The 14,135-nt window shown below is 57.4% G+C and overlaps 1 protein-coding gene across 3 annotated transcripts in view; it reads left to right on the top strand.

The window, feature by feature from the left end:
- ARHGAP39 (Rho GTPase activating protein 39) overlaps positions 1-14,135 on the top strand; it is a 55,591-nt gene that overhangs the window by 16,255 nt on the left and 25,201 nt on the right. For all 3 annotated transcript variants that reach the window (XM_061122906.1, XM_061122907.1, XM_061122904.1), the window contains exons 2-4: positions 2,662-2,825; positions 6,726-7,160; positions 12,403-12,486. In XM_061122906.1, coding sequence (XP_060978889.1) covers positions 2,662-2,825; positions 6,726-7,160; positions 12,403-12,486 — 683 coding nt within the window. The remainder of the gene's footprint in view (positions 1-2,661; positions 2,826-6,725; positions 7,161-12,402; positions 12,487-14,135) is intronic.

Below are 14,135 nucleotides of genomic sequence, written 5' to 3' on the forward strand. Positions count from 1 at the left end.
CCCCAGGACAGCTGCTCTGGTCGGAGAGAACGGCCGCACAGAGACAGCAGAGGGGGCGGGGAGCTGTGATTGGTGCTGGAGTCTGGAGAAAAGGCCGTCCAGGGAGGGCAGGAGATGCCCTGGGTTGGAGGGCTGGTTTGCACATTGAGAGTCGAGTTTGGGAAGAACTGGGTGTGAAATGAACAGCACAGCCCAGGCCATAGTACCCAGACAGAGCCCTCTGCTCCAGAGGCGGGGCCATGGGTGGTGGTGGGCAGGGCCTGGGGGTGCCCTTGGGAGGAGGGTCCTGGAGTTGGAGTGTTTGCAACAATGGTACTCTGCAAGGGATCTTTGTCTCTTCTTCCCATCTTTTACTCTGTGTCGTTATATCAACATGGACTTAGGGACATTAACTTTATACTTTGCGTTAAACAATTTAGTATGGCTTTCTTATTTTTTGTCAAAATGTTGCAGCTTTGGTCACCGGGAGCTCTTTTATTTGACACTGCTGTCCCTTTGACAGGCCCCTTCACTGTGGGGCTGCGTTTTTGTCTTAAGTCTTCCTAACCTTCTGACTCTGTAGGACTTTCCCTCCAGGGTCATCGTGTCTGTTTGCTTTCTGCAGTCTCCGAAGATTCTGGGCATGAGTGTGGGAGCTGCTCTGCCTGTTGCTGCTCTTAGGCCCTCTCGTGTGTTTGTGTGAACTGATCTGTGTACACACGCACGTATGTGCAGATCTTCACATTACAGTGAAGGCGGGCGCAGGACTCCACCTCCAGTCCATCACCTCGTAGGTTGTTCTGGATGCCTCCCTCACTGGTTCCTGACTGTCCAATGCTGCTGCTCCCCACTCCTTCAGATGTCTCCCTGAAGTGGGAGGCATGTGAATGGAAAGGTGTGAAAGCAATGGCGTGGAACCCGGAGAGGTTTTATAAACCAAGACACGTGCGATGGCAGCCCACTGCGCTGGTGACTCCAGGTCAGGCTTCTGTCTCTCACCCCCGGGAGCCACACCCATGCACCACTGGGAACAGTGAGCAGGTCTGGGTGGCCACAGCAGGCTCCTGCGCTGAGGCTGGGCTGCGGGCCCCCGGTGGCAGGGCTCCCCCGTGCCCGCAGCCCCCATGTGCAGCCACTTGGGTGGGCACGCCAGTGTCCTAGGGTGCTTTTAGTTAGCATTTCCCAGTGACGAAAGAGGTGGCGCACAATTCTCTCTGCCTTTACTGGATATTTTTTTAAGTGTGTTTTCAAGTCTTTTGTCTTTTATTCTGTCGAGTATTTGTTTTTTCTTATTTATTTCTAGGACCCTTATATGAGTTGTGGAAATAGTCCTTTGTTAGGTCAGATAGGTACACATGCATATGTAATACATTATACATATTCTGTGCAGCAAATATCTCCCACCCAGGGTTTGTGTTTTTACATGTAATAGAAAAAAAATTTATTTTTTAAAATTTTGTTGAATTATAGCTCATTTACAATGTTGTATTAATTTCTGATGTACAGTGCAGTGATTCAGTATACATATATGTTCTTTTTCCTATTCTTCCCCATTATGGTTTATCACAGGATCTTGAATTCAGTTCCCTGTGCTATACAGTAGTTTATCCATCCTATATATGGTTTGTGTCCACTAATCTCAAATTCCCTATCCTTCCCTCCCCCACACCTTGCTTTGCCAACACAAGTTTGTTCTCTTTGTCTGTGAGTCTGTTTCTGTTTCACAGACAAGGTCATTTGTGTTGTAGTTTATATTTCACGTAAAAGTGATATCACATGGGATTTGTCATTTTCTGAGTTCCTTCCCTTAGTGTGACATCTCCAGGTCCATCCATGTTGGTGCAAGTGGCATTATTGCACTGTTTTTTATGCCTGAGTAATATCCATGATGGTAAAGATTTATAAACAGAGGTTCTTAGTGTTGTAGTCCAATTTTTAATGCTTCTTTTGTGGTGAGTGGTTTTGTGTCTGATTAAGTGTACCTACTCCAAGACCACAAAAATTTTCTTCCACATTTTCTCTAAAAGTCTTATTGTTTCACTTTATTTGTCTGTTTTTGGCTGGGGGGGTCTTCATTGCCATGCCCAGGCTTCTCTAGTTGCAGCATGCATGCTCAGTTGCCCCGAGGTGTGTGTGGTCTTAGTTCCCTGACCAGGCATGGAACTCGTGTCCCCTGTGCCGGAAGGCGGATTCTCAACCACTGGACCACCAGGGAAGTCACCTTATTGTTTTGTCTTTAATGTTTGGAGCAGTGGTTTACCTCGAATTGAGTTTGATGTATCAGATGAGGTAGGGGTCGAGGTTCATTGTTTCCCATGTGTAAACCGTGCCAGTGCAGGACCATTTCAGAACAGCCCCTCAGTTGTAAATCTGGGCCCTGTGTGTGCATAGACTACCCTCAAGTGCTGCCCAACCTCTCACCATGGATACCCACCTGGAAGCACCAGTGGGTGGTGCTGACCCTGTTCAAAGGCAAGGGCCCTGCTCTTAGAGGGGCAGGCAGCTCACCCAGAGCCAGCTGGCAAGGGGTCTGAATGCCCTCCCTGGGGGCCAGACCCCGGCTGGGTTCAGGGTCGGGCACTCCATTCACACCAGCGACCTGGGCCATGGAGAGGGCTGGGCTGGCTGTTCCCAGTGCCCCAAACCCCGAGGCATAGCAGTGTGGCTTCTTCTGTCTTGTAGGACGACGCCTTCCTGACTGATGCTGGAGGGCGTCCTGATGACCGGCTGACGGCCGCCCCCCCGGGTGCTGAAGGAGAGGCTGCCATGTCCCAGGCACAGGACTACGAGTGCGAGAGCCAGCATGCCGGCCTGCTGGAGTCCCGGGCGTCCGGGCCCAGCACGAGGTGAGGCGCCTGACTGTGGGCCGGCAGAGCCAGAGCCTCTTGCTCAGCTCGGCAGCAGGCACGTGGGGCCGGCCCGCTCCCTGTCCCTCGGCCACTGCACTGCAGGCCAGGGGGGGCTTCTCCGTGGGCAGTGGACACCCTGCCAGCCCTCAGCTGGGCCCTGCCCCTTAGGCCTTCCCTGGACACCCATGCCGAGGCAGGCAGCCGCAGATGGTCACTTTCGTTTGTGTGATTTATGGCATAACGGGAGTAATTCCACAAGTTGCCCAAAGAAGAAGAGTGCAGTGTATATCCAGGCCCCTTACCCGGATTCATGCTCTGGCGGCTCTGTGGTCACTGCTCCCCCCAGCCTGCTCTGGGCCACCGGCGGGATGGGGCCCGTCTCCCAGCACAGGGGGGCACCATGCGGCTTGAGGCTCCAGTCTCCTGCGCCGCTGTTTGCCTTTGGCCCCTGGTTCCCTGCCTCCTTCTTGGCATTTGTGGCCCCTCCAGCACCACTCACCCTGCGGCTGCTGCATATCCCCTAGAACATTTCCACTTCCTGTCTCTGCCTTTTGTGACATCAACATCTTTTCAGTGGACAGACTGGCCCCTTGGTTTGGTCTGTCTGAGGGTTTCTGAGTGGACTGTGTCCCTCTGCAGGGTCCCAGCCACCTGCCACCCCTGCTCTCGGGACAGTGGCTGTTTTTCCTGCCCCTGCGCTCCTCACCAGCTTTGGGGCTCCCACCCTTTCTGGGCCTTCCTGGGGTGAGTGTAGAACCGGCCAGCCTCCTAGCCATGGCACCCGGCCTACTCCGGGGGGCCAGTGCCCAGCGTCTTGCATTCACTTGAACCTCTTCTTGTGGAATCACGAGTTCTGTTGTTTTACGTGGTTTGTCGTTTATTCCGCACTTTGGATCCTATTGCAGGGCCCCGTGTCACAGGGCACACGTTTACTCACACTTGCCCCCCTTTCTCCTGGTAGATTGCCTGGGACACACTTGGCACCCATTAGGCTCTTCTGGAAGTGAGTCTTTGACCAGGTCACTGTCTGAAGTGAAAGTCTGCAGGACTTGGAGAACAGAGGGGCGGTTGTCCACGCAGCACCCTGGGCACTGGGGAGAGGCCGCAGCCGGTCATACCCAGAAACTGCCATCATCTTGAGTCTTCTCCCACTTCATGCCAGACACTGTCGCCAGATGAATCTCCCTCAGACTCAACAGCCTCCACAGTGTGACTGGGCCATGGTGGTCAGCCCGTCAACCGCAGGCTCTGACCCTTCTCAGCCACGTGCCCTGTGACTGAGCGTCCTGTGCCCTGCCGCTCCCGCTGACCAGGGTTCGGGGTCTGCACAGGGCCTGCCTTCCCTCCCAGCCATGGGGTCTGCTGCGACCAACCTTGCTCCCGACCCTGACCAGACTCCGGGTTCCAGCATATTCTCTGCCCCCTGGCTCCCTGGGGGTCTTCATTAAAAGTGCTGTGGGGGGCACCCAGAACATTCTGAGAAAACGGGGTCCTGCCCACATGCACACAGTAGTGTGCTGAAAAGGAACCAGCTTCTTTTCTTTTTTTTTTTTTCTTTTCTTTATTCAGAGAGAATTACCACCAGTAAATTCATTTGAAAGTGTATTTAGAGCTATAAAAGGAGTTGTTACTGCTTCCCCGGGGCTCACAGTGTTCAGTCCAGTACTTTCTGAGCATCTCTGCTGGGCCAGGCCTTCCTTGGGCACCTCTGCCCTTTGTCCCGGCTGATCCCATGCCGCAGCTCGAGGGGCATGCAGGCCATCAGCTGAGGGTGACCGCAGAATTGAGAGCTTCCCTCTTCACAGGAGCGAGGTCTCCAGGCCCTTCTGTCCCTGTGAGGACTGCCCTCGGGCAGTGCCTTCTGGCTGCCAAGGGTGGGGGCAGGTGTGTCCTCAGGCCGAGAGTGGACGGCGCCCGCTGAGCTGTGTTGGGGGGATCTCCATCCTGGGGGGGCAGGGGGCACGATGCTTCCCAGTTTAGAACTTTGCTCTGTCCTCTGTGGAGAATGGCCAGCCAGCAGGCAAGAGAGGACGAGTCGGGCCTTGCCCCCGCCCCCGCTGGGCAGGGTGATGGCAGTGGAGGTTGGGCCCGGGAGGGGCCTCCGGGGACACGGGTAACAGTGGGCACACGTGAGGCCCCCTGCCCACCTTCCACAGGCACTGGCCTTGCAGGGTCACTAGAGATCAGACGCCACGCAAGGCTTGCGGGGCGCAGAGATGCTGCAACCTCTCATGACCCTGTCCCTCTAGCCGTCCGATCCCATGATGCCTCCCCAGCTCTGCCCCACCTTCTTCAGGATGGCGGGTTAGGCAATGGTCCCACGCTTGCAAGCACAGAGCCCCGCACCCTCCCCCACCGGGTTGCCTAGTGTGACCGTGCCGCAGGGGTTGCGGTTCAGACGTGGCCGAGCCCCGAGGTGGCTCCCTCCTGCATCCCTCCTCCAGCCCTCAGCATCCTCAGGGCTCTCCCTCTCTATTGCTCCCTCACCTCCTGCCCCCTCTTGGCTCCACATCTTCCAGCTGCTGTACCCTGCCCACTTGGCCAGCCTGCCCCTTGGCTCTGAGAGCTTCCAGAAGACACTGTGCATCCAAAAGAGACCCCCAAGCCTGCAGGGCTGCTGCAGGGCGTGTGTGTGTGTGTGTGTGTGTGTGTGCGCGCGCGCAGGGCTGCTGCAGGGCCTCTGTGTGTGTGTGTGTGTGTGTGTGTGTGTGTGTGTGTGCGTGCAGGGCTGCTGCAGGGCCTCTGTGTGTGTGTGTGTGTGTGTGTGTGTGTGCAGGGCTGCTGCAGGGCCTGTGTGTGTGTGTGTGTGTGTGTGTGTGCAGGGCTGCTGCAGGGCCTGTGTGTGTGTGTGTGTGTGTGTGTGTGCAGGGCTGCTGCAGGGCCTCTGTGTGTGTGTGTGTGTGTGTGTGTGTGTGTGTGTGTGTGTGTGTTGGGGGCTCATCGCCCTGCAGGGTTGTGCCTTCTCTCCTCCCCTCCCTGAGCATATCTGGCCTCAAAGGGCGGGATGAGGTTCTCAGAGAAGATTGTCAGCACTGTCCCCTCAGTCCTCTGGTAAAGCCCACCTGTGCTCCTGCCTGGAAAACTGGGCTTCAGCAGAGGGTAAGGAGCGGGGTGCTCCCCTTCTCTGCAGGTCCTGGAAGCTTCTGACCATCCCAGTGCTGGTGAGGATCAGGCCCATCACAGAAGTGATATTTAAGGGATTGTTACTTGTGTAGAAACTTGGAAGCAGAGTGAAATATGCTCCCTACCTGTCAGCTGGAGCACACTGTGATGTCCAACACATTGGCATTCACATTGCCTTATTCTGAATAGTTTTTTTTTTTGAATAGTTTTAATTTACACTTTTTTTTTTTAAGGATCTTAGCTGGATGACAGGCTTGTCCTTGGGGTGGGGTGTGCTTGGGGGCTTCTGGGGGGAACCAGCTCTGCTTTGGACTGGGGCAGCACAGCGATGTTGGCGTCCCCTCCCAGTGCGGGTGACGGGTGGCGCTGGCAGCCAGTGGTGGCTGCTACTAAGAGCAGCCAGGCATCCGGGAGGGACATGGCGCAGTCTGGGAGGACAGTGAGCAGTGCCCGTGGCCCAGCCCCCTGCGGACAGGGAGCCAGAACCCAGGGCGTCCCTGATGTGGGGCTGGGCCGAAGACCCCGCCGCCCAGGGCTGGGCTCTGATGAGCGTTTAGAAAATCGGGAGTGGATGGAATTTAGGTAAGCTTTGGTTTTACTCTTATATGTGAAGAGATTTCTTGCTTTTGAGGCTGGCAGACACGAGGAAGGTCTGGTGCTGGATATGCCAGCCCGCGGACGTGGGGCCCAGAGCAGGTGGCCTGACGGGCGGGATCCTTGGTCTCGGGGTGGGTGGGGTTCCCCAGCCCCGCCTGACGCTGCCCCCTCCCCCAGGCTGGAGTGGGTGGAGATCATCGAGCCGCGCACACGAGAGCGCATGTACGCCAACCTGGTCACCGGTGAGTGCGTGTGGGACCCGCCGGCCGGCGTTCGCATCAAGCGGACCAGCGAGAACCAGTGGTGGGAGCTCTTCGACCCCAACACGTCACGCTTCTACTACTACAACGCCAGCACCCAGCGCACCGTGTGGCACCGGCCGCAGGACTGTGACATCATCCCCCTGGCCAAGCTGCAGACCCTGAAGCAGAACACGGAGTCGCCGCGCGCCTCAGCAGAGAACAGCCCCGGGCGGGGCAGCAGCGTCAGCCGCGATGGCAGCACCAGCTCGTCCCTGGAGCCCGAGCTGGACGCCGGCGACAGGGCGCAGGAGCTGGTGGGCCGCGCCAGCAGGCAGGCCGCGCCAGGGGTGGTGAAGGACGAGAGTGGCAGGTGAGGTGGGCCCCTGCACCCTGCCGCCTCTGGGGGATCCGCGCGCTCCCCTGTGCCCACCCGGGCGGAGCTGGCCGAGGCCTGCCGGGCCCTGCCGGGGCTGGAGTTTCTCTGGCTAATCGTGAAATTGTTTGGTTCTCTCCCCTGTGGGAAGTGCTCCCGTGATGGGGGCACCCCAGAGCTGGCCCCCAGAGCTCCTGTGATGGAGGGGTGCCCTCCCCAGGCCCGCCGGCCTGTTCTCTGGATGCAGATCCATGGGGGTCCCTTGGCTGGCCCCACCTGACTCCAGGCCTCCCTGCCCGAGCTTGACTGACCTCACCAGCACTGAGGGAGGGAGGTGAGGGCATCACCCCTGTTTTGCAAAGGAAGGACTGAGGCTGTCCGCGGTTGGGCAGAGCACTGTCCTGGGAGCCCCCGGGGTGTTGCCTTGTCCAGCAGCCACTGTGGCTGTTTTCGCTCCTGGTCTTGCAGACAGTGAGGCCGTGGACTCCTGGGCTCCCACCTCCTGCTGGCTTCACATCTGGATGTTACCCCCCGCTGCTTATGCACCCCCCCCCCCAAGTGCCCATATGGCAGACCCTGAACCCCAGGGAGCTGTTCCCCAGGGCTGGCACTCAAGGGTCCCAGTCCAGAAGAAATGGCTGGAGGGCATGTGACCTGGATAAACCCAGACAGGCTGGAAGTTACCAGAAAGAAGCCAGGGAGGAGCAGGTGTGGGACATGATCCTTGGAGACCAGGTAGGCTGGGTTTCGCCTGGTGACAGTGGAAGTCACAAAGTAGTCGAAAGCGGGCTTAGGCTGTGGGTCTGTTTGCTCCTGGGAGGGTGACATGCCAGGCTGGGAGTGCAGCGCCTGTGCTGAGGGTGTGTGAGAGCCTGGCACGCACAGGGCAGGGCTGTGGGCAGGGCTTGGGCACGCGGGCTGGAGCGGCCTGAGAGGCTGCTGGGAGTCGTCCTCATGAAGAAGAGCCTGGGATGGTCCCCAAGGAAAAAATCTAGCGAGTGAAGTTTAAAGATAGCCCTGCATCCCTCTGATGTTCTGGTGAGCTCAGACCGGTGCTGCTGCCTGTCCAGCAGACGTGACAGCCTCTGGGCCCAGGTCCCCCGCGGCGGCATTGCTGGTGGTGGTTGCTGGCTCTTCCCTGCAGGCCGGTGAGGGGCTGGACTCTTCTTAGGTTATGTTGGCAGACGTCCTGGGGGCAGGGGTTGTCCTCTTCCCAGAGGTGTCCAGTATGGTGACTCGGATCATGGTGTTGCCTTTGGATCGGCCTCCCACGAGGAGCTTAGTTGGAGGTGGATTAGAATTGTGTTTAAACTGTGGGGCAGGTTGGGGGACTAGGCACCTTGCTTGTGTCATCTTCTCCCATTCATGAAGGTAGTACATTTTATATGTTTTTCCACAAAGAACTTGCACTTTTTAAAGATTTTTAGATACCATATAAAGTCATATTATGCGATCATTACTGGTATTCAGGTACTATTTTTTAAAAATTAATTTCATTAATTTTATTTATTTTTGACATTGCTGCACGGGCTTTTCTCTCGTTCTGGTGAGGAGGGAATACTGTCTGGTAGTGGTGCGCAGGCTTTTCATTGCACGACTTCTCTTGTGGGCACAGGCTCTGGAGCACGTGGGCTTTGGTAGTCATGGGTACGGGCTCATAGTTGCACTTGCTGGCTCTAGAGCACAGGCTCAGTAGTTGTGGCACAAGGGCTTTGTTGCCCCGCAGTACGTGGGATCTTCTCGGGCCAGGGATCGAACCCGTGTTTCCTGTGTTAGCAGGCAGATTCTTTAGCGCTGAGTCACCAAGGAAGGCCCCAGATGTTATATTTATACGTCAGTTGTTTTTACACTTGTTGAGCTCTCATTACAGTCGAGCGCACTGTCTCCAGAGTTGCCTGTGACTCCGCCAGCTGTCCCAAGCTGGCCGGTTCTCCCTGAGGAGACGGGGCCAGGGAGGCAGGCAGGCCCACTGGCCCTGTGATACTGTGTGTCGGGCTGGGATGTCCCTTTCTCTTATTAGGCTTCTCAGCATGAATGGATGGGGAATCCTATCCAGTATGTTTCTGTGTCTTGTGGGTTGAATTTGCCCCGTCCTGTTCTCAGCATCTGTGAATGTGACCTTCTGGAGACACAGGGCTGTTGTGGACACTGTTGGTTAAGCTGAGATGGGCCCTCCTGCAGTAGGCAGGGCCCTGATCCCTCAGGACTGTTGTCTTTGCAAGAATACGGAGATGCACAAGATGACACCCTGCCGGCCAAGGCAGACAATTTCTCTTCTCTGTTAGCTCTAGGGTTCTCTGTGTGTTTGTTGGGTCAGATCTGTTAATTGTATCAGTTGAGTTCTTTACTAAGTTTTGATCTGCCCAGACACCTGGGTTCGGGGAGGTGAAGTCCCCCCAGGGGGTGGGAGTGGTCTGTCCTTTCTTCCTGTCTCGCGCTGCTGCTGTCCTGCCTGGAAGCTGTGGGTCAGCTGCAGGGAGGTTTGCAGTCGGTGTTCCCAGCATGCTTCCCTGTGTCATATCGCTAATGCTTTCTGCCTTGACTTGTGCTTTGGAACCAGGGTCAGCCACTTCCCGGTGGTTCGTATTTGCCCCTGAACAGCCGGCCTTCTCACGTGTGTTAGATGTGTTCCTCCTCAGGGACCCCTAGGGTCTGGTCACTTTCATCCCTTCTAGCACTTGGCCTTGGTGTGGTGGGGTGGTTGTGGGGCGCTTCCTGGGGACCCCTGATTCAGTGGAGGATGTGCTGTCACCGCGGCTCCTCTAGGCCAGGCCCTTCCCACCCCTTCCTCCTGTGCGTTCCCATGTGCTCCACACATGCGTTGCTGCCCAGCGTGTTCCTGGGTGCTCCCCCAGAACGCTGCATTCACCCCGCAGCCTGGGGAAGCCTGCACCCCCACTCTGCACCTGGGGCCTGTTGGGGGCCTCGGGCTGAGCAGGCAGAGCCTCAGGGCTGCGAGGTGGCTGCTTCTGTAGACTTGCTCCTGTTCAGTGTGTGGGTGGCCTTGCCCTACAGACCCCCCTCATGCCTGCTGATGGGTCCCTGGAGCCCTTGATTTTGATGCAAGCAAGTTAACTGTAATTTTCACCTTGTTTGTTTTTAATGTTTTGTTTAAAAAGTTCTTTCCTGGCCTTGGTCCAAAGGTATTTGCTTACGGGTCTTGTGTTAACTGTGGTTTCTTGCACGTTGTAGCCTGCATCCGCCCACACCACGTGCGGCCCTGTACCCCGGTCACGCTGTCCGTGTGCTCTCTCAGGGGCCATTGCCTCTCAAGCCTCAGTGCTGGGAAACAATCCTGTCTCCCTTTGTATTTACAGCCATCTTAGCTAGTTGTGGGCTTTCCTTCTACCATTCAAGGCCTGGAGTTCAAAATCCTCAGAAAACCCAGGTGGCTTTGCATGCTTAATAGACTATAGTTCAGTGTGAACGTAATGTTTGTTTGCACTGAGACGCCAGAACATTCATGTGACTGGCTTTATTGCACTGGTCTGGAACTAGTATTGTAGCTCAGAAAGCGTGTCTCCTGTGTGGGAATGGGGATCTTGCTTCTTGTTCCAGTTTCTGAGGCCCACAAAGGAGATGCTAAAGCAGCTTGATACTGCTTGTGACTCAGACATCCATTGTCATCAAAATGACTGTTGCAGTCTCAGTGTCTCATATAAGCACTGTTTGCCTTATAATTTTAGGTTGAATTCATTGAGAAACCTTGTCAAATCTAAAAACCCCTCACAATGTTTGATGATAGTAGTTGAGTAGAATCTTTTCTCAAACAGAAAATTTCCACCTAGGCTGTGAGTTTTAAAAAAATTGCAGCAAAGCTTTCTGTTTTCAAGCTTTTAAACTGCTGTGTAGTGGGTCAAGTTGGGATACTTCCCTTCTGTTTCTGACACAGACCTGCGGGACCAGTAGCGGCTGAATCCAGGAGGGCGGAGGCTGTTGGTGGCCTGGGCGGCTGCTGAGCACCGGCCTGCTGCCGGGGCCCGCTGCACCCCCGCGGCGCCAGCCCACGCCCCGTGCTGGTCCCCGGCGCATGTTTTAGGCACGGGCCGTCGTGACACATCTCAGCTGCACTCGGGCTGGACTGAATTAGGTGTTTCCTCATTTTCTTTGGTAGTAGTTTCACCTGTAGTCGTTCTGCAGAGATGACTCGTGAAGGCCACTTGCCCAGTCCTGTCAAGCTCAGCTGTGACTCCTTAGTGCAGTGACAGCGTGGAGTAGTGCCAGGAGCCCTGGCACCCCCCAGGCCCCGCTGCCGAGCGGCTCTCACTGTCTGTGCCTCGAGGCTGCTGGTCGAGCAGGCTTGCTTCCTCAGGACATGTGCCCTCAGCTGCTGTTGTCGGCACAGGTTAATGCTTCTTGCCTGTGAACAGTGTGGCTGCTCTCCCTGCTGGGCTCACAGATGAGCCGCTGGGAAGCACGTGTGGTGTGAAGGCCCCTTCCGTTTTCATTGAAGTAATTCTGCTGCGACGGGATTCCTGTCTTGGGCTCTGATCACTGTGCACCTTGCAACACTCCAGCAGGGCCGTGTGTCTGCCTGGCCCAGCGGCACAGAGCCTGCACACTGCCAGAGGCAGAGCCATCCAGGCCTCCGTCTGTGGCTGGCAGATCAGCTGTGTGGGGGCACTCAGGTCACTGAGTTGTGGCTACACCTGGGACCTGCGGTGTGCTGAGTGGTGCAGCCACCGTCTCTGGCCTCTGTTGTGGCCACACAGGACTGTGTTCCCATGACGTGCTGCTGACAGACACTGGAATTTGAATCGCATGTAAATTTCACACACAAATAAATTTCAGTGTATAAACCATTCATTGCCCACCTGCTGTGCAACACCAGGCACTGGAGCTGGATGAGGCCCACTGGCTGTAGTCAGCTGCTCTCCAGCCTGAAGTGGAGTGTGGGCTCCCCACCATGGCCAGCCCAGGGGGCCTGGCAACCAGGCCCAAGCCCTTCTGCGCCCCACTCCGTGTCCCCTGGGTCCCAGCCCAGCCTGGAGCCCAGCCCGGAGGCCACTGGCCAGAGCTCCAGCTCCTCGCTGGGCCTGGGGCTGTCCCAGGTGAGGACAGTGGGTTCCATCGGGGCACCGTGGGAGGGGGTGGTGAGGGTGCGAGAAACCCTGCCCTAGTGCAGGCAGACCCGCGCAGGAGCTGTGGTGGGAACCAGAGGGCCGCACCTTGTTCCGAGGAGTGTCTCTAAGTGGCTGTACTTCTGTTCATGTCTCCTACTCACTCTGCTGCACTTCAGCTCCTCACCGTCAGGAGCGCTCCTCGAGAAGGACTACGAGGTTTACCGGGACTACAGCGCGGACGGCCACCTTCTCCACTGCAGGTAGGCCCTGCCTCAGGCCTGGCCCTCTCCCGGCCGGGGGTGGTTTTCCTGGCAGTTCTCGGGTGAGCTGGAGAAGGGTCTGGCCCAGCAGGAAGTGACCAGCTGGATGTGCAGAGCGCGCCAGGCCCTGCCCTGGCCTGTGGGACACAAGGAGAGGCTGTCGGGCCGCTGTGTGGTGTGAGGTACTGTTGTATCCACGGTACTGGCCCTGATGGATCCCTTGGAGGTTCCTTAGCCTGTGGTCCCCCCCGGAGCTCCAGGCGCATCGGAGTGTTTTCCAGGCCATGTCGGGAAGACTGGTGCCCGCCAAGTGGGGCGGGGAGGCTGGCCGCCCTCGGGCCTGGGTTGGCCTCGTTGGGCATTGGGGTTTCCAGATATGACGCCCAGGACCCTGGGCACAGCAGCAGCAGGCTGAGCAGGGGCGTCCCCTGGGTCAGCTCATGTGTCCAGGCTGGAGCAGGCACCTCGTCCTGTAGCTGATGGGGGCCGGACGGGGTGCTGGGCCCCTGGGGAGAGGGATTTGGAGCGCAAGGGGCCTTTGGCGGTTTGCTCAGTTTAGAGATCGAGACTGGGTTTGTTGATACAGGGAGGGATCTAAGCCTGCCTAGGCCAGCAGTGTGGCTGTGTTCACGGGCGTCCTCGCTGGTCACTGGGAGACTCGGGTTTGACTGGGGTTTATGGGCAGAGAGCTGATGTGGTCTTGCGGCCTGTGAGCGGGGCCCATGTTGGGGGCAGAGGCTTCCCTCCGAGCTAGTCCACGTCCCATTTCCTGCCGCTCTTCCAGGGCACTGAGCATGGGGCAACGCTTCCCTGATGAGGCGCCTCCAGAAACAGGCAGGAGGCGGTGGGAGGGAGTCTTTCCCCAGAGTGCCTCCTCCCCAGCAGAGCCGACAAGGAATTGGGGCTGAGAGAGAAGGCTAGACCTCCTCCTGGGTCTGCAGGTGGTGGTGAGGGGCTGTGGGGGTCGTCCTGTGGGAGGGGAGGTGATCAGGGGCTGGGAGAGAAGGACAGGACTCTGGCTGGGCCTGGGGGCGCTGAGGGGCATCGGCTCTCTATGACCTAGGCCGTCTCTGTGCTGCTGGGGGTGCATTTCCCTGAGACGGGCCGGCACCCGCCTTCCTGCTGCCCCGTGCCTGCCTCTGCCCCGGCTCCTGGAGTGCTCTGGGTCGGGACACCACCCCACCCTCCTATCTGGCTGCTGCAGCCCTGCCTGCATTTGCTGGGCAGTGGACCATGTGCAGTGTCTCCTGTGTGCCCCTCTGAACCAAGGCTGTGATTTTCCACGTGTCCTGCTTTTAGTCCTCGTGAGAACTCCTGAGGACCAGGGTGGAAGTGGGAGGTGATGCCCCACAGCCCAGGAACCACATTCTCTGTTCAGTCCCAGATCTCTCAGATTCCAGAGTTGGTTCTTCAGGTCTGCAGGCATGCTGCCTGCCGTCCTCCGCTCTGCTTGGCTGGTCTGTGCGGCTGGCCAGGAGCAGCCTTGGGCAACCAGGAGCTGAAATCCCAAAGGGAGCCTGCCTCCCGAGCCCTGCTCACTCTCACCCTGGTTCTCTCAGTCTTGCCTTACCCACGGCCAACAATTAGGACTCGTGGCTCAATCAGAGGACAGAGGCACAGGACCAGACTGCACAATTGGTTTCTTAGGA

The sequence above is a fragment of the Dama dama genome, chromosome 21 (genome assembly GCF_033118175.1).
Source record: "Dama dama isolate Ldn47 chromosome 21, ASM3311817v1, whole genome shotgun sequence".
Taxonomy (NCBI): Eukaryota; Metazoa; Chordata; class Mammalia; order Artiodactyla; family Cervidae; genus Dama; species Dama dama.